General features: G+C 44.0%; 2 protein-coding genes across 5 annotated transcripts in view; one reads left to right on the top strand and one right to left on the bottom strand.

Moving 5' to 3' along the window:
• The window catches only part of PAK5 (p21 (RAC1) activated kinase 5), a 143,762-nt gene that overhangs the window by 88,002 nt on the left and 28,500 nt on the right, over window positions 1-27,260 (bottom strand). For 2 of the 4 annotated variants that reach the window (XM_085541084.1, XM_085541089.1), the window contains exons 1-3: window positions 26,147-26,197; window positions 23,998-24,077; window positions 3,210-3,398 (exon numbers count right to left, since the gene is read on the bottom strand). The gene's annotated coding sequence lies outside the window, so the exon portion shown is untranslated. Of the gene's footprint in view, window positions 1-3,209; window positions 3,399-23,997; window positions 24,078-26,146; window positions 26,198-27,260 lie in introns of those variants that run through there. The other 2 variants (XM_085541091.1, XM_085541085.1) reach the window with 1 other exon arrangement.
• Window positions 10,110-22,235, top strand: LOC107310939 (uncharacterized). The gene is made up of 4 exons (XM_015857058.3): window positions 10,110-10,752; window positions 19,884-20,003; window positions 20,583-20,686; window positions 21,533-22,235. Exons 1-3 carry the CDS (start codon window positions 10,353-10,355, stop codon window positions 20,681-20,683), a joined length of 621 nt encoding a protein of 206 aa, XP_015712544.2. The 5' UTR covers window positions 10,110-10,352; the 3' UTR covers window positions 20,684-20,686; window positions 21,533-22,235.

Raw genomic sequence — 27,260 nt, 5'->3', positions numbered from 1 at the left:
CACAGCTGAAGGCCAGCTCACCTCCAGGCAGCACAGGGCTGGCCTTGTACCAGTGTGTTTGTCATCAGCATCTCTTCCTTTAGCTAAAGGCTAGCTTAGATTGCTACAGAAGAAGCACAGTGAGTGCAACAAACAAGACAGTTACAAGAAAACTCTCACCTTCTGTCACCTGCCCAAGCCATGTTTTACACATTACTCCCCTGCAGGAAACCACTTATGGTTTGAATATGGAAATACTCTTTTCTGTGGGATCTCATTTCTTCATCTAAGTATACTTCAGACATGTGGTTGGTAAAAGGAGCTACAATCAAGGATGAGGACCAAGCTCTGGGTTGGTGGTGTCACGCTGCTCTCTCTCATAGCAATTACTAATCCAGATGTGATTACTCTCTCTAGGATCTTTAAATCCAGGCTTTGAGGATTAAGGAGTCCCCCTGCCCAAACAGGGGAATCCTCCCTTAATCCAGCCCAAATGGTACAGTAATGCTGGGGAAAAAACAGCATTTTCTGGGGGACATAGTCCTGACTCTGTATTTCAGAGCCTTTTAGGAATGTCATGTCCAACTGGGCATTGCTTGAGAGCTCTTCAGCATCACTCCAAAGTCAGAGTCTGGTTGCAGACCACACCTCACAGCCAACACCCTTCTCCCCTCTCTGCTAGGTACCATTTCAGGGTTACTTTGGGTCTTCCATCCTAAGCACAAGCCCTTCTGAGCCTTGCTGCCCTGCCAGGTTCTTTGGAAACGTTCCCTCCACCCACCATGGAGTCTATGGGCTTATCATCACTGCTCAGCACCCAGTGGCTGAAGCAAATAGAAACAAAAACTGCAGAAAAATGCCAGCACAATAAAGATATAGTCTTACTTGTCCTTACCGCATATTCACCTCTTATAGGTTTTTCCACCACTTTCAACCCATGTTTCAATGGCAGCCAAATGCAGCAGCAAGGCAAAGCCCCACTGCTTTATGTCTCCTGCTTGCAAACACCTCTTTCCCTCTGTGGATAGTTCAGCTGCAGGACTGTGGGCACTGACACCCACCTGCCTGGCCACACTTCAAGGCTTGTCCCCAGTCCTCCATCCCAGCTCATCCACAGGCCTTCGCGCAAAGATCCCAAGTTTGGAATTTATTCTTCTATTGATGGGGCTGGCTAAAAGGGTCCTTGCCTGCTGTGTCTTTAGTTTGTGGGACAGCCAAGAGCAGAAAAGAATATTGACAGTGTAAAGGCATGTCACTCTAAACCTGGAAATTCACTCCTCCACCTTCCGAGGTCATACAGCTCTAAGAAAGTCAGATTTACTCTGTTAGAAGTTAAAATACATTCACGACCTATATAGGAGTGTTTAAAATGTATGGAAGGCCTATTTACGCAGGAGAAAACCTGACTCCTCAGGATCTAAAACCTGAAAATAAACAACCCGTGTTCTAACATCAGCTATGAAAAGCATCTTGAAATATAACATGCTTTTACAGCCTTGGGGGGCCGCTTGTGAATGCTGGAGCACGCTGCAGCACTTGCTGCCTCAGGAGCTCCCTCCAGCGTGGTGAGAGGCCGCTCTGGCTCCTCCTGCACTGCTGGCCTCGCATCATACCTGGTCTGGCTGCAGCCCTTCTCAGCCCGTTGCCATTAGAGATGCAGAAGGCAGAGGAGAGCTCAGTGGATACCCCAAGACTGTCAGCCACGCTGATTTAAGCACCCCATTAGCAGAAGGAATCACCAGCCCAGAGGCAGAGCACCCCCCATCACACTGATTTATGCCTCTTCATCTGCAGCGGCAGGGATGATTTTTCTTTTTAATCCGTTTTCACTCTGGCATGCTCCAGCTTAGTGAGTGCGCTTCACTGGGGGAAGGGAGGTTTGATTTGATTTGTGCCAGAGCCGGGAACAAAGACACAGAAAGCAATCACTATCTCTATTGCTCGAAGACTGAGTGGGGAAGGAAGCACAGAACCAGCTGGCTTTTTTTCCTTTTTCCTCCTTATTTTCATGAGGGTTTGCCTAGCTGTGTTTGCACATGGCACTAATAGGCACTCAGAGGCAGCAGCATCGCTTTAAGCTTTGAACTGCCGTTTGCAGAAAGAAACGTTCATCCCTACAGGCTCATCGTCATAGCAACAAGAAATCCCCCTCATATAAGGGCACTGCTGCAGAGAGGAGCTTCGCCGGGGGCTCATCCTGGGGGATGCAGCTGTGCTCAAGGCACGCACACAGGCAGTTTGTGGCAGGGGGCAGCTGGGGAAGGCTGAACCCCCGGGGAGCAGCACCAGGGCAGGACGCTGTGCCATGACTCTAAGAGAACATGGGGGTGGCTGAAGTTATCTTTGCCATCAGGTTGTGCCAAGGGGGAGATAATGGCACTTTCACCTTCAGATTTCACCACAGGCAGGACCTGTGGACTTTGAGGATCTAGGCTGTGCTGCCCAAGCACAGTGACGCTGCATAGAGTATAGTGCGAGGAGATCTGGGCAACTCCAGAACATCAACACACTTTCTCTTCCACTCAGCAATGGAGAATCAAGGCCAGGTACATTTAATTATTTAGCTCACACAGAAAGTCTCTGGCTGTCTGGGAGTGCAGGTACCCTATCCTTGCAGTTTGGCATTTTGTTGCTAGAGTCCCTTTTTGTTCCATAAAGCTTTTCTTTTAAAAAACAAACGCATACAGCTCTGTTAACATAATGCCAATTGGACGTATTATTATAATTGCATAAACGATGGCAGTTGTGATACTAGTGATTATACATCTGCGCTGCCAGAGCCTCATATTTTGCATATGCCTGCTTCAGGCACACAGAGCCATACATCTTTGCCCTCCACAGAAGGTTTGGAGCCTCACAGGAGCTGCAAACCGCAAATGTGAAATTTTACAAAGGTAAAAATATGGAGATGTCAAACATTTCTGACTATTAAGACTATGAGGCTATTTGCTGGGACATTTTCCTCCCTTGCTGAGATGACAATAAGCAAGCAAACATGAATTTGGCTATCTACAGCAAGTGCTTCTCTCCTCAGCCACACGCCAAGGCATTCAACAGAGCAGCCTGGACCTCAACAATCATGAGGTGAGAGTGTGAAATGCATTAATGAACAGCCTCAGCCCTGTGGCTGCCCACTTGAATGCAAACTGCTGCCACAAGCAATGTTCAAGTGAACCCCAAAAATACATGTTTTAGGGACGCTGGTAGTATTACTTATTAGCAATTCATACCTGGAGGACTCTCAGAAGCACAGGGTGATGAGGTTACAGCTCTGCTGATCTACTGTAGCTCCTCAATAGAGGTGTATTTCAGAAGCTTGCCCAGAGGGAAGCCCTTGTGGCAGGGACCGTACAATTCTTGCTCTTAGGAACTTCTATCTTGAAATTTGGGTCATTTTCACATAGAAGCCAGAGAAGAACCTGAAAGAAAGTCAAGAGCAAATGACAGAGTGATGTACGGCCTGGAAAATGATATAAATGCTGGTATCATACAAATACCCCTGCCAATATAAAACATTAAATGGAATCAGTCACATATTATTTCCCATAGGTGCTGAATTGACTTGGGATGGCAGAAGCTCACCTGACCCCACATAGCCCCCCAAAGTTCTTTTTCTTTTCAAAACCACTCAAATTAACATGCTTTCTTAGCTGTTATTGCTGACTGGCTGCTGTTATTACCTGTTGTTCTTGGTTGGGATCCTTGCAATTCCACTTACGTGCAAATAATGGGAATAGAAGAGCTGTGTATTTTGCCCTTGTTCTCTACTGCAACTTGTGTTATCAAAAAAAGAGCTGAAATGCTGCCCATTTCACATGGTACTATTGCCTACAGTAGGATTTCAGTAATTGCAATTAAGAGTAGGCCACATCCCACATGGTAGATGCAAGAGATGATCTCTATAAAACGCACATCCATTGATTTACCCACACTATTACAAAATAATTAGGCTGATGCAACATGCTTTGGTCTCTATAAATTTGATATCCCAGAAATCATTAACGTACTTCTGGTTTTACCTTCATTGTGTTTCTCCTGAGATTCAGTGCTAATGCAGCAGCAATTTATCAAAACGAAGAGAAGTATTCATTGAAATGAAATCTTTGCTGTTTCCCAGGTGAAGAGTTTTCATTTCTAGACTAGTTCTTTCTCTGTATGGCTCCCCAGATTTACTATCCTAGAGTTTTTTTGTTCATCCTTTGAAAAGCTATGAAGGTGCAGTAAGCAAGAGGGGAAAAACTTCTCAAGAACACTTTGAGCACCACAGAAAGTTAATGTGAATTTCCTTGGTCTCCACTCCAAGGCTATTAAACACAGCAAACTGTGAATGGTTAACCTTTACTGAATGCATCTGACTGCTGATTTTATAAAGCCAGCCTCCGAGAATCTCACTTCACAGTGGAAGAAAATAAAGGGGCTTCTGATAAGCAGTAGCACTTGAGTTTGCTATGGTACAAAGAACTTGCAGCACATACAGCATCTTCTCACAATGCTGTTTTACCCTTGAAAGAAGAAGCTAATCTGGAGTTGGAAGAACAGCATGCTTATTTGCAGTAAATAAAATGAGAGACAAGGCTGAGGACTGCAGGTTATAAAATCCAAACATGGAGACCATCAAACGGTTCAATTTGCTGCCTCCAGGTAGCATTTCCTTTTTGCTTGATAAACCACCACTGAATGCAAAATGTGGCCTGGTAAGCTTTTTTCCCCACCTTCTTTCCTTATGCATCCAGTACAGTTAATGTTATTTCATTCAACTAGATGCCACCTCTTTAAACGTTTAACTGCATTCTCATTTCTACTCAAGAGTACCTGACAAGTTGCCAGGAAAACAAAACAAACTTGAACCAAGTAAATGGTTCAAACATGGTTGTACATGTTCCTGAGTTCAAGCTTAACAAGCACCCACTTATTTAATGGTTGTTCCATGAGTGACTTTAATTATCTGGTTTCACTGATGCTCAGCTCATTACTCAGGGCTGCCTGGCTGCCACGTCGATGGCTCTGGCACTCTCACTGCTCTGATGCCCATCTCTGCTCTGACACAGTGGCTGCAGCTTGCGCTACCACAGGTCCAACCTTCCTCCTGAGGTAGCTCCCAGGCAGCCTGAATCAGTCTGCTCTAACACGTTACTGAAGCAATCTGCATTACCTCCAACTCCTTCATGGAGGTGTGTGCTGACTGCTCTTTGGTCTGAAGACCCAGATACAGGCCTAGCCTAACATCCACTGACTTCCACATACTCTGAATTAAGCACTGTGTACATAGACGTTTCTATTGGGGCCACAAAGGGTATTCTGCACTGATTAAAATTGATGGGATTTGGGCATTCAGATCCTTTGGGTAGCTTTGCAAATGTTAGCCACAAGGTACAATAAACTCATATAACGTATATGCATGTTTTTCTTTACTGGGATGCAGTAGAAGCCATTCTTAGTTATAAAAAAAACAGTTATCAGCGAGAATAACCCACACCCCAAAGCAATGACAAGATCTTAGAATTTATTCTGCTGCATGGACCTGCTGATTAGAACCATCACTCATATCACTGAAAAACGAGCTGCCATAGAGATGTACTTCCCTGGAGCTTGCTCTTTCATTCTGTAGTAATCATTCCACACAAAACAATTATCATGGAATTTGCTGATGACAAGACTAAAATACAAAAATTCAAGAGCATCTCCATGAACAGAGCTCATTGATGCACTTGCTAAAATTTCAGCAAGTACAAAAATTGGGAAAGCTCTTTGTCTGCTTGCCTACATAACGTTTGCTACTCATAAGAAAATACAGGCTTGATTGTGTTAATTGCAGCTCTTTCATCTTTCAGCTTCAAGCTGTGTTATAACTGACCTAGATTAAATATGTAATGCTAATCCAGAAACAAAGAGATAGATGTCATAATCCTATCTCCTATCTTGTGATGTTCCAAGAGATCCCCTCCCATTTGGGCAACAGGGGAGGAGGTAATACTGCAGCCTGTGCTGGATATCCAGAAAGGAACCTTGTATTTCCTGATAGAAGGATGGGTTTTCCAGCAATGAATGGTACCTACTTTGAACTTCCTTTCACTGGAGATGGTCTTTATCTGATGGTTACATAGGAGGTTAGGTGATTGGGTTTGGAAGAGTGCTCTGTAGAGCCTTATGAAAGCTATGAGAAATGCAGGACACCTAACACCATCAGCCTTACTCAGACTAGGTAAATGGAGGCTGCTGGTGCTTCAAGCTGCTGCTCCCACTGCATCACACACTGTTGAAGGCTAAAAGCCTATCGGCACACTGGAAAGTCCCAATTTCCTACTCCTGGCCTCCTTGCTAGGTCACAACATCTTTTATTCCCTTCCCATTCACCTTGCTCAGCACCACTATATGTAAGCAGTTCTCAGTACAATATGCTGCCTTTATTCTTCCACGTCCCAGCTCAGTCAGGGCGCATCACTGCAGGAGTGCAAGGCAGATAGGATATTGATGCCTAAAAGCCATCACTTTTAAAAACAGTATAGGTTTAACTCTGGTAATCTGGAAAGAAGAAAGACCTGGGAACATACCTTAGTATTGTCCTCCTGCCTCCTGCCAAAGGCACACCTTCACACGAAATTCAGACATTCAGATTCAGGGAGGCAGCTTGGCTGAGCCCATTTGGAGGCCAGATCCTACCTGGATCTGGGCTAGAAAACTGCACTCAGGAAAACAGTTCACCCATAGAGGCCTGTATGGGAACTGCTGATCATGGCCTGAACCTCTGATTGACCACCCGAGGCAAGCAATGAGTCAGCTGCGGGAGCACAGGTGAAGGCAATTCAGCCTTCAACATCAGTGAGCATTTTAATTTATTATTTATAATTAATTACTTTGCCATTGTGATAACCTTACTTAACCAAACACCTGTATAAATCTAAACCTCTGTATCCTTATTGATTGTACAGAGGACCAAACAGGATTTCCTAAGTGAGACAACTGAGTCCAAGCTAGAACAGATTGAAAATACACAGTGCTCTGGTGCCTTCTGGAGGATAAGGATGCTGATAAGCTGAGCAAGGCCAGCTGAGGGCCACCAGGAGAGCACTGACCCGCTATATTGGAGCAGGAACCCACTGAGCTGAGGGAATCTTCATCCCTGGAATACTAAGGAACAGAACAACAGGCAGGCATCCATAAACACCATCATCACAAAGCCCTGATCTGGGTTCTCTGACAAATGCGGGTCCACAAATGACACCTGTGGAGCTGTTCAGTAACTTGCCCAGAATAGAGCAGAGATAAGAAATAAAATCATATACAGTAGAATTACTGCAGGTAAAGAGCCCACCTAAAACACACACACTTGGATGTTGTTATTAATAAGGAATTTTGTTTGGAAGAATCACCTGCCACAGCCTATTTGACACAGAGTGCTTATTGTACAAAGCTTCCTTTGTTTTCCTGCAGAAACAAGCCTCTGTACCAGAAGCCACTATGCATTTGAGATATACTGGTACGTATAAGTAGAGAACATGTCAACAGGCAGAAGCGATTTTATTTCAGTCAGGTACCATTTTCAAATTCTTGGCCCTGACCTTCAAATAAAAACTTGGCTATAGAGAGCTAGAAAGCACATCTGTCATCGTGCTGGGGAAAAAAGAAAGGGAAGCCAAGAACTAGAGCATGTCCATATTTATAGTTAGCTGATAGTATTTTTTGCATGTATTTAATGAGCTTCTACCTAAAGAAGGTTTTCAGGGTTTCCCAAATATGGTTTTTGCTCCAGCCTAAATCAGTGTGAGATCTGTACACTTTAGAAAACCCCTCCAAAGAGGCTCAGCCAAGCTGCCTCCCTACATTTGAATGTCTGAATTTCATGTGAAGGTGAAGCACAGGGAAAGCACTGTAGAACTAATATGGAATTTAACCTTATTCAAGAGTTTACTTTTACCCCCCATTTAAAAGGGAGTATTCAAGTAAAAAGCAGGGCAAGCCCAGCACAGCTCAAAAGTTGCCACTTGGACACTTGTCACAAAGCAAAGGGCCTACCTTGAATCAGAGCCCATCTCTGTCCACAGCTCCTAGCTCCCCAGGCAGCACCCATAGAAAGTCTGAACTGGAGGTATGGTAGAGCACTACAGCACTGTCCAAACTCAGTACCCTTCTTCTTGACTCTCCTTTTTCCTCTCAGGCAGCTGCTATTTAACTCACCTGACCCACCAACAGCCTAGTGGGCTGACACACCTATTTTAGAGAAAAGCTGCCATCAGGTGGGCTCACGCCTGCTGTGAGATAATCAGCTCATGCCCACATCACCCCAGTGAGAACCCCAAGACCTGCTGTTGAAAGCATCCAGGTGCCTTCACTAAGAGGAACAGAAATCTGAGGCAACAACCTAACTGTTCAGCTCTCACTGCAGCTATCTTCATTCAGTCCTCTTGCTTAACATGAGAAACACCAAACTCCATGCCAAAGAAGAGCATTAACCAGTAACTTCTGGAACAGGCCTGAAAAGAACAATCCGCCGATTAAAATGTTGTAGCCTTCCAAGAGTTAACTAAATTCAAGATAGGATGCAGCAGAAACCCTTGGAGGAGTTATGTTAGAAATTACGGTGCAGAACCCAGGCTGGGTGGCAGCCAGCAGTGGAGCTCAAGGATATGTCACTGCTGCCTTATGGGTCGCCTAACGGCACGATGTCTTTACGCTCATGAATATGATAAGATGAAGTGCAGGGCAGGCCTGAGGTCTTCACTGTTCCCAGATGAACAGTTCTCACTGTTCCAAACAGCGGCGAACCTCTGACCGCAGAGGGGTCCCCGAGGGCCGCGGGTCCCCCTGAAAGAGCGAGGGGACAGTCGGGGCGCAGCGCCGCTCTATGGGGCGGCCGGCAGGTGGAGGCATTGCACCGCCGGCAGCGCGGGGGTGTTGCCGTTTCTCTCTGCTTGTGAACCATTTAAAGCAAACCGGGTGTTTGCATCATTTGCCCACTTGAAATAAAGCTCAGGGCATTTGTGTACGTGCTGGGTGGGGTGTGCAGGTTGGTTTTGGGGTGCAGCTGGCAACAACTCCATTACAAAAGCAGCCAGAGCTTTTAGAGATGGGACCTGCGTGCTTGCACCAACAAACAAGAAGGACGAGTGAAACACGGGTGGGTCGTGCTGACAGCCTGTCCCACGCGCACAGTGCCTTCCCAGTTTGATTGGGGGATAAACACAACACCCACCTACACCACAACACAGCCAGCATGGAAAACTTCTTGGTGATACCCCTTAAACTGATCCTCTTTGAAAATAAAAGAAGGAAAGAATGGAGGAGCTGTTTCAAGAGCAGTTTCTGTTGCTGAGGTCTTAGTGGAGATCAGAAGATACCTCCACCATGACCAGGATGGGAATGGTCTTAACTCCAGGATGGGATTGGTCTTAACTCCAGGATGGGATTGGTCTTATCTCCAGGATGGGAAGGGTCTTGCTTCCAGCCTCACTGGCTGCCTCACAGACAGCAGGAAGAGCTGGTAGTCAGGAAGCAACGAGCTCATACAGCTTTTTTTCTGGCCCTTTGTTAGCTGAGCCTGGCAGCAGCAGGATTTACCTCTGCCCTCCCTGTTCCTCAGCCTAGCAGGCTGTTTCTGCTGGTGCAGGGCCCTGCTGCATCCTGTATGCCACGGGCATTTCTCTACCTGGGGACAGATGCACCCCTCTGCGTGGCACTGCTCTGCTTCCCACTCTGCCAACACAAGGAGTGGTAGTTTTCTGTCTGAAATCTGTCTTCAGTCAACAGAGCTCCTTCCCAAGCACCCAGCTTGTCTCTCTCATCTCTGATATGAATGAAGGCTGAGGCAGTCCCTGCAGTCAGGCAGCACGCTGTTCCTGGCACAGTGATACAGCCCAACATCTTTTACAGGAAAGCAAGTGCTGGTGCCAGGGGGCAGCTTCCCATTCTGCATCCACCCAGGTCTTTTCCTAGACTCACTAAAGCTTCCTGCTTTGCAGCAGTAGCAGGAGCAGCTAATTGAAGAGAGCTGCAGCATGCTGAGCAGATGCGGGGATTATTTCTACTCCATGGTTTCTCAGTGCCCCACACATTACTTTAAGAAATCCCTCTAAACATCACTAGGCACATGAGGAAATGCCCTTACAAAGTACATCCTTGAATTTCACCCTAGTAGAGCAACCAAGCGCACAGCAAAGCCAAGACAAACACAGCACTGCTCTCTCCTGAAAATGAATGTGGTTTGGAAATCTCCGCTGTTGCCATATCCAAGGCAATGATTCATCCTCCCAGTGGGGTTTTGCCTTGCCTCCGCATGTTTTGCAATGCTGCCCGACTTTATAACAGCGTGGCTGCACGCAGTGAATCCTTGCTAGTTTCTCAGCTTGCCTGTGAGAGAGAAGGAGCTAATCCTTCTAATGATGATTTTCCTCTTTCACCACTTGGTCTTGCTGGCCACGGACTTATTTCTCGCAATGATCCTTTCTTGCCTCCTTTATGCCTTTGCATTCATTTCCATCACGTTTTTGACCTGCTTCATTATCTTCTGGTCCTTCAGAGTCGTGGAGAAGAACATTGACATAAAAGGGAGAGCAATTGTCATTCTCGTATCCAACAGCTCAATTGGGAGGACGTTTGCTAGGAACTTGGATAAAGCAGGTTTTAGGGTGTCTGCTGCACACTGGTCTTCTCAAGAGGAGGGAACAACTGCGAAAGAAGAGTGCTCTTCAGGAATGGAGGTAGCACGGCTCCACATGACGGATGACGAGTACCAGAAGACAATGAAAACCTTCATAGAAAATCACTTATCCCTGAAAGGTAATTTTTAGGGCAAACTTGCAAATTGAACCCGATGTATATGTCAAAATGCTCAAGAATGTGAGATCATTGTGATTTATCACGGAATGAGGAAGGCAAAAATGCCTTTAGTAATGGGTTATAACACTTAACTGCATTGCTTTTTCCTTGTGCAAAACACAAATTTTGCTTTTTCGAAGGGAAAGAGACTACTCTGGTGGCTGTGAAAGGCCCCAGTGGAACCCAGCCCCCAGAGGAAAACAAGGTAGGCCAAGGAACAAGGGGAGAAGGTCCCACCAAGGCAGAGAGGGCTGGACTCACCGTGTGGAGAAAACACAGGAATGAAAAAGGGGTGCAGGGATTTGGATGGTGAGCCAGGATGAAGGCAAATGTCTGACTTCTAACCTCTTGCGGATTAAAAAAAAACACTGAGGTTTGTCTTGTCTCTTTGTCTGCTGTGGGATTCATAAGAAATAGCCCAGTCAGACTTTTGGCCAGAAAGCTGGGACTATCTGAATCCCACAGCTGCCATTTCTGTGAGAAAACAGGACTGAGAGCAGCCATAGAGCCCTCCTGCGACTGCACAGGGCTAGTGTCCTACCAAGGAAGCATCCATAAGCACTCCATCTGGGGAACATCACCTGTTCTTTCTAAGTGTGGGATGAGACGTGCAGGTAGGCAGGCTGCCTCTGGGTCTTGATGAATTAGCTCTGCTATCCACTAGCCCCTGTCCTCACAGATGTTAGTTTTATGCCACTTGGGAGTGAAAGAAAATTAAGCGTTCACTGCCTGGGCTATAACCTCACTCCCTACAGGCCTGTGGGGTTACAAGGGAAGAGGCCAACTCTCTTCCATCAAACCTCCTAGCCAAGGTATGTCTAAGCAGTGAAGCTGTGTCACTGCTTCCCCATACTGCCCCTTCCCTTCTCCAGCTCATCAGTCCCTCTCCTCCTCACTCTTACTGTGGTTTCCCTGAGGCTCCTTTTGAGAACTCCCCAGGGCAGCTTCCCTGCTCGCTAACAGTGAGCCAGACTCTCTAAGAGCATTCTTCTCACACCCCTGAGAAACAACGAGACCCTTTGCATTGCTGCCCAACACTGGAAGTTTTCTTTGTGCTCCCAGGCTGTGCACAGGAAGGACATGCTGCAAGTCAGAGTACACACCATGAAGCCTCCCCTACTGCAGACACCCCACCAGAGACACGGTAGGGAACTCCAGCCAATGCCCACAGCCAGCTGCAGCAGTTGATGGCCCAACAGCACAGGTTATCTCCCATTGCTTTTCTGCTCAGAAGCACACAGCAGACCAGAAGTGCTTGTGGTTGGATCCTGTAAAACCATACTGGTAAAGCTTGCCTGCATGGACAAGGCCTAAAGCTCACAAAGCATCAGCTCCTGCTCTGGAAACCAGCAACTGAGACTTTGTTAACCAGTATAGTTCCGTGGGAGCTGGTGGTTTCCATGAGCCTGTACTGTTTTAACTACACGATGATCTGCCCCAGTAATATCTGTTTTAATTTGGGTTACTTTGATCACAGTGCTGGGTAAATAAAAGCTTTTAAGGTTTATTTTTTTTCTTTTTCTTTTTTTTTTTTTTTTTGGTTTTGATGGGAATCTTTATCATAGAATCTGTGAGGTTTTACATTTAGAATCTCTTGCACTGTATTCACTTCATAGATGTGGATGCATTAAAATGTATTTCTCATGTGCTGACCCAATTGCATAGCACATCAAAGGCCTGTGTCAGGAATTTCAGGAAAACAAGAAAGAATAAGACTTCAAACTTTTCTTAGTTTTCCTTGTTAATGGCTTCAAGTGATTGCTGGCATTTACTCTGCAGGATTTGCTGTAATGTTTTTGGCATGGGTTAGGTGAATGTGGACATCTGCCAGTACCTGACTGATAGGAAAACAATTAAAGCTGAACCAAAAGACTACACTGAAAGGTCTCCACGTACAACATGCACTTTGGGCAGCAGGATCTGAACAAGATGGTTGTTGGTCCTGCAGGGCAAAGACAGGGAAGAACAATTATGCAACTCTCTCCTTTTCAAGATTTCTCTTACGTGCTTTAATTGTATGCAACTACTGGTTTCCAAAGAAAGGAATATTCATATTTGGTTTTGTAATATAGTTTTTAAATAACTTGTCCTCATGGGAAATCTTAACCTCTACAACTTGCTAATGTAAATAAAAGGACATCTTTTAATATAAATGCAGCTTTTTTAGTGCAAAATGTGTCACTTCCGAAGTGATACAACAAAGAAAGAAACCCCTAATCACAGCTACTCCCAGAACTGAAGGCTTTTAACAGCTGAAGTCACCTATTTGTTATCCTAGTACAGGCCCAGAAACCTGAATTTTCAAGTAAGCTAGAACACCTTTATTTTGAGGTTGCAGTAACAGTGCTTGAGGTATTATTAGGTATAAATAGTTTGTACAAGTAGCGTAAGTATGGAGACAAACGCAAAACAGCCCCCTTCCAAATTTATGATGTGTGTTTTCTGATAGCTTAACTTGCTTCATAAGAAATCTCATATTTTTCTAGCACTTTGACATTTGGTGCCTCCAGATGTTTACATTTTCTATGACTAGCAGGTCAAGGAGACAGGAGGGGAAATGGAGCGAATGAGTCTTAATTGCTCACCTCCAGGAGCTGGGCTTGTACTATCAAACATTGTAAGAGCTCTTGGCATTGCACCCAATAGCTCAGAGATGGAGCTGCTTGAGAAACTGCTGTGTTCTATTGCTCTTTGGGCATGTTGTGTGGAAATGCTGGCAACTGCTTCCCGACTTTCAGGGTTGACTGCAGTGAGGGTGGGGCAGGACAAGGAGGAAGAAAAACATGGAGATGGGCAAGACCCAACAGATGGCAACCTGACCGATGTGGGAAGAGTTCAGACGACTAGAGCACTGGGCTAACGAATTGCTGCATTCTCAGTTGCTGCAGTACCTTGGGGTTCAGCTAATTAGACAGGCAAGCACAACAGACGCTAGGCTAACTGAAATTACTATGTACTGCTTCATGCACATACTGCTTTGAGCTTTGCAAAAAATCCATCAAGTGACCCTGCTTTCCCAGCTTGCATGGAGTCTGGCTCCTCACACTGCAATGCTGGGACAAGAGAGAGTGGATAAACTGCTGTTTCACATCTAGTTTCAGTCTATTCGTGTGTTAGAGAATATTTTGAACCATGTTTTTCATTTGCTGCTCTGAAAAAACCTCTGCTATCTTGAAAGATTCCATCTTCTCCTTTTGGTGTCTTAAACTTCCTCAAGACTTTCTGTGCTCCAGGCTGCCCTCCTCCAGTCTTTATAACATCTGTAGATCTACGGATGGCCACTGAAGTGCACAGAGCAGACAACATGGAAGAGTGTTTGAGGCCAGCTGTTCTCTTCCCCAACTTCTGGTAGAGGTTCCTAAGACCTCTTCCTAAGTCAGTCCAGGCAAGATCACCTGGATTTAATCAATTTAAATAGGCAGGTTTAGTTAATCCATCTGATTGCTCTCTTATATATATCAAGGACACTAATGCAATCTCTTCTTTAAGTAGATCTGAAGGCATCAGCCATCAGTAGCAAGTATTGCCAATCCTGGAGGATGAAGGGTGGCTCCAGATGCAGTTACTTGCTCAACACTGTGCACTGAAGCTGTCAGAAAAACAAAGTACTGAATTATCAGGGTTTTTAGCAGTCCCATGGCCTATTGAACAGTCTCCGTCTCCATCTCCTCTAAAGGACAATCTATTCTTGCAGTTCTGCTCTGCACTAGATATTGGTAATAGGTGCACTCCTGGTACCTTCATTTGCTTCGTTTCTCTCAGTGTCTATTGACTTTAGTTTGTCATGCAGTTCAGCCCCTGGGGGAATTGAGAGACCAAGAAAGTGAGAGCCCACAGTGTGCCTCAATGGGAGGCAGACATTTGAAGCACTCCTTTGCACGCTGGAAGCACTGTACAAATTATTTTGCTTCTTAAGGACAGCAGAGCAGTAGACCAGATGATTTTATTAGAAAGTAACACTTCCTCACTCACTTTTCCATACTATGCTTATCTCAAGATGAAAGGCTAGGCCATATAGTCATTCCTAAGCTCAGAAGGAAAACTGAGCTCTTTTTTGCAGCATTATAGCATGGCACAAGCAAGGGTGATGCACAGTGACCTGCCATTCCCACTCACCTCAGAGTCAGATCAAACAGAATCACTGAATCACTGCACTAAACTACAAGAGAGTAGGAATTATGAATGAATAAGGTAGAGGAAATCATATACTCATGTAATTTTAAAGAGTGCTGCATTATTCAACTTTACTCAGCTACAACAACTGCAGGCCACCTTGGATAAATCGTGCTGTTTTCCAGTCTGCAAAGTGACTGTGCTTGGAGTAGAGTCAAATGATTAATTCTCGCAGCTAGGTTTTTGCACCTTGAATATAGGTTATCCAGAAGTCTTTGAAAAAACAGTCTGTAATGCACTGCCTTCTTATCTTTTGGAGATTTATCAATACCAGAGAGAAGTAGCAATCAGAGCCACGCAGCTACCTAGGCAGAAAAGTCAGATCTCATTCTGAAACTATAGGTTGGGAGGAGTTATTTATTATTGGAAGAAAGGGAGAAAAGGAATATGAGTATCATCTATACTTGGTTTATTATTTTTCCTTCAGAAAGAAGCTATACATCAACAGCTGTGGATGTTTTGCAGGAGATCACTTTTCCTTCCCTCAAGTGCTTTTGTAATTCTCTTGTTTCAACAGACAACTTCTCTGCCAAGCACCCTTGGACGTACACATAAAAAAACCATGATCAAAGAGTTGCACAATACAGAAATGCTGCAGTAACACTTCTCCATCTTCATCCCTTGCTCATTGCCAGTCGGCAGAGCCTGTCTGGGTTTGAAACCTCTGTGCCTCACACATCACATCGCTGCTGCCAACCGTCTTGCCTGCTACTGCTGAACGAACCTCAGGACTGTGTGCTGGACAGGGCTGGCACTTAAGACTGGTGCAGAGTCCTCAGGACTGCACAGGGTCACAGGCTCTAATCCTGTAATCCTAGCAGGAGTCAGTCTGATCAGCTAGTCTGACCTGCATTTTATAGGCCAGAGAACTTCATCAAGATTTCAGAAGAACAAAGCAGGCAGCCAGCCATGCAGAAACACGTGAGCAGGGAAAGTGGGAGCTGAGCCATGAACTGTGGGTTCAGTTTGCTGTCAAATACAGCAGGTACCCCATGAACCCTGTTGTGCACATCATTGCTTTGTTTATCTCTTCCTTGCTACATGGAGGACTTCTGTTTGCGAGCCAAGATATTTAGGAATTAATTAAAAATGCATATTCAGCTGCTATATTTTCAAAGTGGGTTATTTTATTTGCATGCATTCAGAGCGTGTTGCCATGTTCATTCCTATTACCAGGAATATGTATATTCTATGGAAAGGGAATGAGGTAAAAGAGCCATATGATCTCTTTTATTCATGGCTCTTAATATAACCTTTATGCTAATGTAGAAGTATCCCAGATGAGGACTTAACTTTGCACCAGTTTAGAAACAGATTATTGCCGTTCATTAACCACAGCTGGACAGCTTCCAACTAGACAAATATTCTGGAAAAACACCATGATTAGAGTCCAAGGAGTTCTACAGTTTTATTTCTCCCTTAGAAATAAGGCCATTTATCACAAAGAGTATTTGCAAGGTGGGTGTCTATATCTGTATTTATTTTTGGTCTACTCTCTTTCCAAACCTCCTGGACATTTTTCTGGAGGAGAACAGTTTAGATGGGGAAAGGGAACCAAGTGAAAGAAGGGTTACTTTGAACTGTTTTCCTATGTTACAGCACATATCTTAGAGCTGAATAAACTTGATTTAAATTACTTAGCAAGACTGAATGTATGTAAAAATTGAATACTGCTGTACACGATGAATAAATGCTTCTACGATACACACAAATAAGTTACATTTTAATTACAGAGCTTCTGAGTAGATTATTTTAACTCTTGAAGCTCCCTATCCAAAAGGCAGGCTGTCTTTGCTTATGCTACAAATCCCCAAGTAACTCAGAACAGCTGTGCCATTTGCAGTAAGAAAAGATGGGCAGGAACAAACTCCTGCACAGCTCTCCTTGCTGCAGCACGCAGGACTTGGATGGTCCCTCAGTCAGCTCAGACACAGCATCTTTGCTGTGGCACTGAATGGTGGTACTGAAGTTCTAAAGATTCCAGCACAGAGCCAGTTTCACCTCAGGTAGATGGACTTAGTGATAGTGTATGCACAAGAATTGCACCGGATTAGATCAGCAGCAGTCAGCCATCAGAAGTTGAAATCAACCTGTTTTTCAGGTTTATTGTATTGTAAATACATATGGTAAAAACCTTGTAGACTTGTTGCTTTGTTGTAGCTAGTCAGGTGACCTTTATATGAAGAAACAGTCCAAAAAACAGATCCTTCTTTTTGTTGTTGGGCAGCTTATTCTAGTTTCTGGGGCTGCATCTATTAGCCAGAAGTATTCACCACCTTGATTTGGTCAAGCAGTTTGAAACTGCTCTTTGAAGTCTCAGCTGTTTTTCAGGACATGAAATTATCCTGGCTGCCAGTTGAACCACATATCGCTCATTTCTAAACACGGGATAGATGATGTTCGCTTTTTAATATAATAGACTGATGAAATGTAAGCAATAATTGCAGCTCCTCCTGTAAAAAAACTTGGCAACAGAGAGCTCTCCACGGTGGTAAAACCCACATTTATGTCTAAGCCTGACTGACCATCAAAGGAATCCAAACATGAGCTTTCCCCATGTATCTCAATAGTGTTGTTCAGTTCTATCTTGCCTTGTCCGAAATGTAGAAACACAATGCATGCATCACACATATCCACTTAAGCCCTGGAGTTGTGCCTAAAAGCAAGCAAACAAAAACCCCACCCAATCAACCAAAAGCCACCCTAGTTTTTATGTATTTCTTTATTTTACCTTTAATTTTTCTAACTCCCTATATCCATCTGGCCTTTGAATTGCCCTTTTACCGTAAAGGAGCAAGTGTCTGTTCCCCATTGAAGCCTTGTTTTCCACACTCCCATTTTGGCAGTTGTCAGACCAATAAAGATGGCACTGATATAAAGTGAAAGCTCCACTCAAGTCACATGCCTTTCATTCCTTCCTTATGGCTGCCTGTGTGATTTGCTATTTATACAAATTAAAAGTGCATCTTCTCTTTTCTTGCTACCCAAGACTCGCACAGAACTGGGAAAGTTCTTAGTCCTCATCAGAAATTTCAGTTTTCATCCTGCTTTTAATTTACAAAGGCCACATTTTCACACTGATGGAAAATTCCCAATCAGTTCTAACATCTATACATACAGTGGTGACTGATTTGCAGCCAGTAAAGGGAGAGACGATTCCCTTCTTCCACATTCCTTCAATAAAAGAAAGCTTCAATGTTATTTATAAATACGTCCAGAAAATAAAAATGCAGGCAGACAGATGAGAATAAGCGACATACTCTTAAAAATGACCCCAGAGTCCCCAAATGTTTGTATGCTGGAGAGGGATGTGGCAGGAGGGATGCTTCCTTCATCTATTTGCTCTCTGCACTTTTCTTTAGACCTCTCACACAGATATTTTATTCATGCTCCCAGCTCTGGGGCACAGGTTGTGTCTTTGTCAGTCATGTGAAGTCACTCATTCTGATGTGAAACAAGGCAATGCAGTTAAAATATGGGAGAGGGTAAAATAAGACTAAGTCTTATTACAGTTTTTTGAGAAGCAGGGAAGCAAAGTGCTGAAGCAGAGGACTGTGGACAAGGCAAGTCTTTCTGCCTATTCCCAGAGGGATGCACCATGGGCCATAGTTAGCCCAGCTGCAATTAAAATACATCTGGCACTGCACTTTATCAATCAGATACAATAAATGAGATATGATAGCAATTTAATATAGGAAAATGGTGTAATGAGTAGAACAGTGGCACAGGCACTTTGGCACAGGACAGATATGAATCAAATGTGTTCAGATTAAGTCCCACTCTTCAGGGCAAGCATTACAGGTATGAATGGACAGGTAACAGGAGACCAGTACACGTTTTGTTCTAGCTTTCAAATATCTTTACAGCTCTCAGCAAACATGGCATAGAAAAGGCCAGTGGCTGGCACAGAAATTTATTCAGAGGTTTCCCTGGGCTCTTCCTAGGACATAAGAACAGCACTTTCCTCAAATCCTTTTTCCAGCTTTCTTTCCTTACAGCAAGACAGGTCAACTCTCTCCTCAGCTGTCTAACTAGCATCACCCTTCCCCTAATATGTACTGTCTGCAGACAACCAAGAACAGACACCAGGTTTAAAGGCTCTCTTATGTAGACACTACATTTTTATGGATCAGAGCCTTCTGGTGCTCTATATTGCAACTAGGTAAGCAGATAAACATCACCTCTCAAAGATTATTCACTACACTGCAGACAAACAGGCCCCAATCCAATTCATTTGCCCTGTGAAGTAGAAAACTTTAACCTGAATTTGTCCCTTGAGATGTTTGGATGCAATAACTTACCATTATAAAGGGAGTAAGTGCCTTAAAGGGAACAAGTCCCTGCAAGTGACAGTTTCTAATAAATACCATTAGATTTTGCCTTGAGTATTTCTTGGAAAGTACTTTACTTTTTTTGATTCTAAGAAAAAAAGAAAAGAAAAAAGCTAATGTTTGGCTGGTCATAAAAATGTTGTGAGCTTGTACAAATAATCTGACTTCGCTGCATTTTGCTGCATCTTTGAAGTGTATTAGATTGTTCATACAGTCAGATTTTCTCCTATTTAAACTGCTGGGCCTCCTTGTAGAATTGACCATTAAAAAAAAACAAAAACAATTTCAGCTGGCCAGAAAAAAAGAAAAAAAAAAAAAAAAAAAAAGATTCTGAATTGCAGTGTTCCAATGGGACCTGTAATAAGAAATCCTGATGGGTGTGGGAAAAAATAACTGCCTTTTGGCCAGCTCTATTTCTAGTAAGCCTTGCAAAATATGGCCTCCCTCAACCCTGGCATGGATGAATGCTATAGAGCTTACTACATGCAGGTTACTAATTAGGAGTAATCTAAAGTGGCAACATTTCATGTTGTAATTCAGGAATTAGCTATATGAGTAAACTTAGCTCATACCCTGTTTATTTGGCAGGCACATATGGGCTGATGAAGAAGCCATCCCTGCTGATATGGGAAGAAGAGGAACCAGACACATGCAGTTTATCTGAGAGAAGAACCCCTCATAAATGGAAGAAGGCTTTCAGGGTTCCAGGTAGGAACTACTTGCAGCAGCTGAGTATAATCAGATACACTGCATTTCTCTATAAATGTCTAGATGAGGGAGAAAATATCTTTAAAATGTTTCATCAAATCAATTAGTTTTGGTTTTATTTTTCCTTAATATCTTTTAAAAACTGTTTTTTTTTATATGCCTCATTGAGAGTCTGGTATCTTCAAAAACAAAGTCCATTTTCCTTGGCCAGCACAGCGGGGAAGGAGGTGGAAGGCAGCACCCATAACCACCCTGTTAACCCTCTGCTGCTGCTTTCCTTTGCTCTGGTTGCATCAGAGGGGCACAGCGCAAAGCTGCACAGTGCAGATGAAGATCAGCATCAACAGTCCTTTCCTACCCAAGCCCTCAACCTACCTCATAAAAAGGGCACTGCAGTAGGAGTGGGATAGGAGAGCAGTGCCTCTGCTTTGTTCAGCTCTGGTAATCCAAAGCCCAGAAATGCTTTTCAGAATGAATTTTTTGTTTTTTAATATATATATTTTTTTGGACACATATTTCTTCTTCACTTCTGAGCTTGTGGTTGAAACTACAGGTTGGTCAAAACTTTTCTTGTTGCAGCTCTCTGCATCACAGCCCTCTTTTGCCCACTGAACCGTGCCCTGACTTTCCTGAAGAAGAGAGTTTTGCAGCCCCGTATGCTCCTGAAGTCCAAAAACTGAGAGGTAAGATAGCACACTCATGGCTTAGCTACACACACCTGACAGAGCCAAGCAGCACCTGTCCAGCTTAGCCCTGGGATGGAGCAAGGTCTGGAACACAGCCTGGAGCAGCCTCCTGCACTCTGGCACCTGAGGGGGGCTTGCTTTCTGCACAGGCCTGGCCCCCTGGCTTGGGGCACAGCACCATGCAGCCAGCCACTTGGCAGAGCCAAGCCAACTTGTTTGAGGCAGAGAATTCAAGACAGACAGTAGCTGTTTTTTAAACTCTAAACCAAAAATAGTCTGTAGTCTGATCATTAGTGGAGCCTCCTTTCCCTATTGCTGTGTTTTCTCTGCTGCTCTGATGGCTCCAGTTACACATACCTACGAGAACAACTGAAACAGTATATTTTTTCAGTGTCCCTGAGACAAAGGGCCCTATTTATTGATCCAGGCTCTAGAATACAGGAAGAAAAAAAGAAAAGAAAAAAAAAAAGTAAGTTAGTGACAGAGATGGATTGCTAAGGATGCTGGCTGGTTGGTCTGATCTTTCCCTGGAAAAAGGGAAAGGGCCCCTGGCTCTCCATCTTACAACTCTACCATCAAGTGCCCAGTTCTTAGTAGCATCTTTGCTTGGCTAATCCTGAGTCTGGCTCAGGGCTATGAAGCACGCTGTAGATGATGTGTTGAACATTAGGTGGAAATGAAGTCTATTCCTTCCACTACAACACACCTGTGACTGCTATGGTGGAAGCAACACAGTGCAGGTGTGATGAGGGAAGGAATGCAGTAAAATGGCTTTGTCTGAATGAAGTTAGAAAAAACAAGTGAATAGCACTAAAGAACTACAACTCTCCTAATGTTTTTCAGCATGAAAGAAAACCCATGGAGCAACACATTAATATTCTAATGTCACTAAAAGAAGATGCTACACGAAGGAGCGCAGCTGGAACCAAAAATGAAGGAGAACTTGAACAGTGATTTCAGTCACAGGACAATGAAAAACTATGGATGTAGACAGAAAGCAACTCCTGAACTGTGAGAGAGATCTCTAACTCACTTTCAAGTCTAATGCATAAGCAAGAGGACACTGATGTTTGGGGTTATATGTTACAGTGCTGGGACACAGACACACACAGAGAAAGAAGAAGAAACAACATGAGGTAAAAGAAAATGAAGGAATATTTCTCCTAGAAGAAAAATGCAAGTGCTTAGGCTTCTTTGTCTGAAGCCACAACTCAGAACGACCTCGCTGATGATAAGAGATGCCATCCATCCAGAGAGAAAAGAGAAAGGTTTCAGAACAGCTTCTATAAGGCATTAAATCAACTTGATAGCCAGCCAGATTGGAAACAAATATTTTCATTCCAGAACATCGCAGCACTGGGAGAGAAACATGCTAAAGCAGCAAGTTCCTGAATGAAAACCTTGTGGTTTTTAGTTTATATATTTGACAAGCAACTCGTTATACTAATAACACCAATACCACATATTCTGCAGAATATTCCAGGAAAGGCGTCCTTTAGCCAGAACCCAGTCTGAGCTCTCAGCTCAGGATGTCATTCTATTCTATCACAGAATCACAGAATCACAGAATCACAGAATTACCCAGGTTGGAAGGGACCTCAAGGATCATGTAGTTCCAACCCCCCTGCCTAGCAGGGCCACCAAACATACACATTTACTAGATCAGGTTGCCCAGGGCCCTGTCCAACCTGGTCTTGAACACCTCCAAGGATGGGGCATCCACAACCTCACTGGGCAGCCTGTTCCAGGACCTAACCACCCTTCTAGTAAAGAACTTTCCCCTAACATCCAACCTAAATCTTCCCTCCTTCAACTTAAAACCATTTCCCCTAGTCCTGCTATTATCAGCCCTTTCAAAGAGTTTACTCCCCTCCTGGGAGTAAGTTCCCTTCAGGTATTGAAAGGCTGCAATGAGGTCACCTCGCAACCTTCTCTTCTCCAGGCTGAACAAACCCAACTCCCTCAGCCTGTCCTCATAGGGGAGGTGCTCCAGCCCCCTGATCATCTTTGTGGCCCTCCTCTGGACCCTTTCCAAAATCTCCATATCTTTTTTGTACTGAGGGCTCCACACCTGGACACAGTACTCCAGATGGGGCCTCACAAGAGCAGAGTAGAGAGGGACAATCACCTCCCTATCCCTGCTGACCACCCCTCTCCTGATGGAGCCCAGGATCCCGTTTGCTTTCCGGGCTGCCAGAGCGCACTGCTGGCTCATGTTAAGTTTCTCATCTATCAGGACCCCTAGGTCTTTTTCAGCCGAGCTGCTCTCAAGGACAACTCCTCCCAGCCTGTACAGGTGCCTGGGGTTCTTCCGGCCCAAGTGCAAAACCTTGCACTTTGCCGTGTTGAACCTCATTAGGTTCACCCGAGCCCAGCTTTCCAGCCTGTCAAGGTCCCTCTGAATGGCATCTGTTCCCTCCACCGTATCGACTGCACCACTCAGCTTGGTGTCATCAGCAAACTTGCTGAGGGTGCACTCCATTCCCTCATCGATGTCATTAATAAAGATGTTAAAGAGCACCGGTCCCAAGACAGACCCTTGAGGGTAGTAAAGGAAGCTATGCATGCTTCCTTGTGCAATGTCAGTTGACAGCCATCTTTTTCTCCCCCAAACTAACACAGAGGACTTGTGTGGGCCACCACCTGCCTATTGCTTTTCCCCCTCAAAGTGATCTTCACTCAAAGGCCAACACCTACTTGTCTATACAGCATTCTCCACTGTCTGAATCTAGAGACATTACGGGAACAAAGCTCCCAAAAACTCCACTGGAGATTTTGCTTTCCAGAGAACATGAGGATGGTCCATGTTTGTTTATAAAGTTTCCCAGTCCACTGAGAGAGAACTACTGCATGCAGGCATGAAATTGTGACTGAGAGGAAATACCATCACAAGATAAACTATAATATAACTGCACTTAAAAGTTAATTTAGAACAAATGTGCTATATCAAACTAACACTGAATTTACAGACTGAGATTCCTGAAGCTGGCTAAGGGATCTCAGTGCCCCATTGCTTTTAATTTGAGTGGTAATGAAAGATTTGAATTCCTTAAACCAAATGGAATGTTTTAGCACTAATGTGTATGTTCATTGTGTATCTATGACTGATGCTCTTTCTTCCTTAATGCCTGTATTCCTACCAAAAAAGAAACCCAACAGTAAGACAGCATTCCCCAGTTGAATACTTGTCAACATTGTCATTCTCTCACTAGCATTTTCTCTCCACTTTTTTCAGGCCCTTTTCTCAAGGTGCTCCTCCTTGAGCAGAGGTCAGCCACACAGCCAGCTCCAGTGAAGGTGATACTCACCTCCAGACAGTGCCTGGAAGGCGTTTCAAATAGCCATGGCCTTCCAGATGAGAAATGTCCCCATATGTGTTTACAGTCTTCTGGAAAAGAAAAACAGGAGGGAAGGAGTAAGAGAAAAGAGAAGACTGGGAAGCAGTGTAATAATGATTAGCATAATGGGATTTGCTATTCTGGTTAATAGTTTAATCAAAATAAACATTTACTGAACCCTCTTATGTGCTTGCCATGATCGAAGTGCTTTATATTTAGCTTAGCACTTGTAAGCTATGGTTAGCATTGTCTGCGTCTCTGCTGCCCACTTAGGCAACAAGAGAGCAAAGGATGAAGCCTGGCACTGGGACCTGCATTTCCTGACACCTAAAAACCCCACCATGACAAGCAGCATTTCCTCAGCCTCACACGTGCTGGTTGTGCTGCATTTGCCAGACACACAGTACGGAAGAGACAGATCTCGGTGTACGTGGGACTTGCTGTGTATATGCAAGTGATGTGCAGAGGTGCTGTGCTCCAAGGCACCACTTGCTCCACTGCCACCCTTAGAGCTATGCATGCCTCTCACCTGTGCTGGAGGTGACCCAACACTTCTAAAGCTTCGTGTATGACACACAGTTGGATCTTGCACTTCTCATGCAGTCTTTCCTTAAGTAAGTCACCTAGCAGCAGCCCCTGCTTTGTGAGTTTATTTACTAGTTGCTGAAGAACACATACAAGATACAAAAGCAGCCAGACACAGAGGGATGGGGCAGGATGCTGGTGGCAGGGTGGAACAATACCAGTCCCACAGAGCAGAGTGAGAGTGGGGGTGCCACACTAGCTTTGCCAGGTTTTGTCCTAGAACGGTTATATTTGCTACTTTGTACCCAATCATTTATGATATATTATGCTACGTCCTGCGATACAATACTAACATGTTCTATGGACACCTTGTGCCCCCTGTACCTCCTCAAGCCTGTCCCCAACAACCTCAGAACAGAGGAAGTTGTGCCATTTAGAGATGCTGGGCTCTGAGCAGACACACATCACTGTAACAGCAAATGCCACAGGCAGCATTTGTCCAAGGAGCCAGGATACCATGTTCCAGAGCACAGGAACACTGAGACACGTAGTCACAAGATCAGTTGGCTGTAACGTGTCTAATTTATTTTGTCATTTCCAAGGGCAAAAAAAATAGCAAAAACAACTACAGGTGATGCTGTTGTATCAGCTGAGAGAAGCATGGAAAAATACAACTGCAAGAAACATGGCTTCTTGGAGAAATACAAGAAACATGGCTTCTTGGGATGTATTAACAAGGCCTGAAAGACTTTAAGCTCCTTCCTACAAAAACATATTCAAAGAGAAGCAAATGCTGATACCTCTGGGATATAAAAGGAGTCATATGCCTCTACTCTGAGAACTGAATAATTACAAGCTTATCAGACCTGAGGCCACAGTGGAGCAGCAAGCATGAAACACAAGCTTTGTGCTAAGACTAGAGTGCTCCAACTCCCTGATTCTTTTCCAGTTGATGCAACAGCCTGGCCCCTGTGTAAGCAGCAACAGGAGCCTTACAGAGTTCAACATAGGGGCAGAGAGAAAGCTGAGTGGCTTGGAGTCCTAATCCTGTGTCCGGGGAGCCATTTGTGTGTCAGATCAGCTTTGGGTAACTCTGCTGACCCATCATCTGACAAAACTCAAACATCTCTCTCAAGCCTTAGATATATACCTGAACCTTTTCAAAACCTTGGCTAAGTTTGTCTTTAGGAAACTCAGGTTAGGAGCCTCAGACATGGGTTATTCCCTCAATCAATCATTTATCCAGATGAGAAGAACATGAAGAAACCATTTTCTCAGGGTTTTGTCTATAAAAGAAGTGCAAAAGCTGAGTGAAAAGTCAATTATCTTTGTTTTTCCCTAGTCCTCTTTTTTGATGCAAGAATTTTCTTTGTTGAAAGACTATGAAGTGATCTATAATAAATAAATAAAGCAATGAAGCAAGAAGGAGCTGACATAAAATGCCTTGGTAGAGCTAAATATGCCTTTTCTTAAAAATAAGTAAAGGACTAGATGAAGATGATTCTCAGTTCCTGCAGGTAACATGAATAGAGCTTTCAAAGAGAACACAATCAAAATGACTACAGAATTACATGTGAAGAGAAATAATACATACCCAGTTTCCTACTTGCACCCTTAATGGAGCTCTTATGTGCAGACAGACAATTACCTCTGAGTAAAGATAAAAAAAGGAAGCTTGAGAATCCAAAAATCAGCTACAGAAGAAGAACATTAAAAAAATGCAAAACATTAAGCAGACTATGAAGGAATGAGGGAATGTAGACAAAAGGAAAGACGAGACTAAATGCCAACAAGACTAATAGCATTCGGTGATCCATTAGATGCTGAAAGTCTGTCTCGTCATCAGCTTGTCTGCAGTATATAAGGTAGCCGTCTACTGTAAAAGGCCTGCTCTGCATTACTATCCTTCATCAGCCTCTGAAATGACCAGAATTCAGGGGCTGAGGCAAAGTGGGATGAAGTCAGCAACTTTTAGTTAACATACTAATAAAGAAGTGATTTCTAAGTTAGGTCTTAAGATTTACTACTTGCTTTATGCACTCCCCTGCCATGTTCCTCTCTTTGCCTTCTCGTTTGATACTTCTCAGTCTCAAAGTGGAAAACTTCCAGATATCTAAAGATTTGTTGCTGAGGCAAGGATCCTTACTGAACTTACTCCTTTCCTTCTATACCTTTCATCAGTCTTACTGTTTTCCATATCGAACCACCCCAGTCTTTAAGTACGCTGGCCAAAGGTGAGCGCAGTGCACCTGCTGCCTTGGAAGTAAGTTGACTGTAAGGATTATGGCACTTATAAGAGCAGTATTGATGCAATAACATGGCATTGTTTATTCACAGTCAGCTTATAAGCCATCAAAACCTTTCATCATTATTGATAAATCAACTACGCACATAGTTGTTGTTCTCCAACCTGTTAGAATGATATAATAACCTACATTAAGTGTTGCAATATATAAACTTATATTCAGTAGAGGAACCATGCACTGTCCTGCCTGAACAGCAAGCTGGTCTTGTTTTCAGTCACATCTCTAGTTTGCTAAGATTACACAGAATTCTAATCCTCTGCAATGTGCTCACAGCCTCTTCCAACATTGTGTCGGCTGCAAATTAAAACTGCATTCCTCTCTTCTATTAGCCAGGTTATATATGCAAGATATGTGCATAAACCAACCCCCTCAGAACCTCCCTCAAAAACATCCCTTGTCAAC

Source organism: Coturnix japonica, chromosome 3, assembly GCF_054131305.1.
Source record: "Coturnix japonica strain WE chromosome 3, WE-NBRP24, whole genome shotgun sequence".
Classification (NCBI taxonomy): Eukaryota; Metazoa; Chordata; class Aves; order Galliformes; family Phasianidae; genus Coturnix; species Coturnix japonica.
This window is presented reverse-complemented; position numbering and strand designations above follow the sequence as displayed.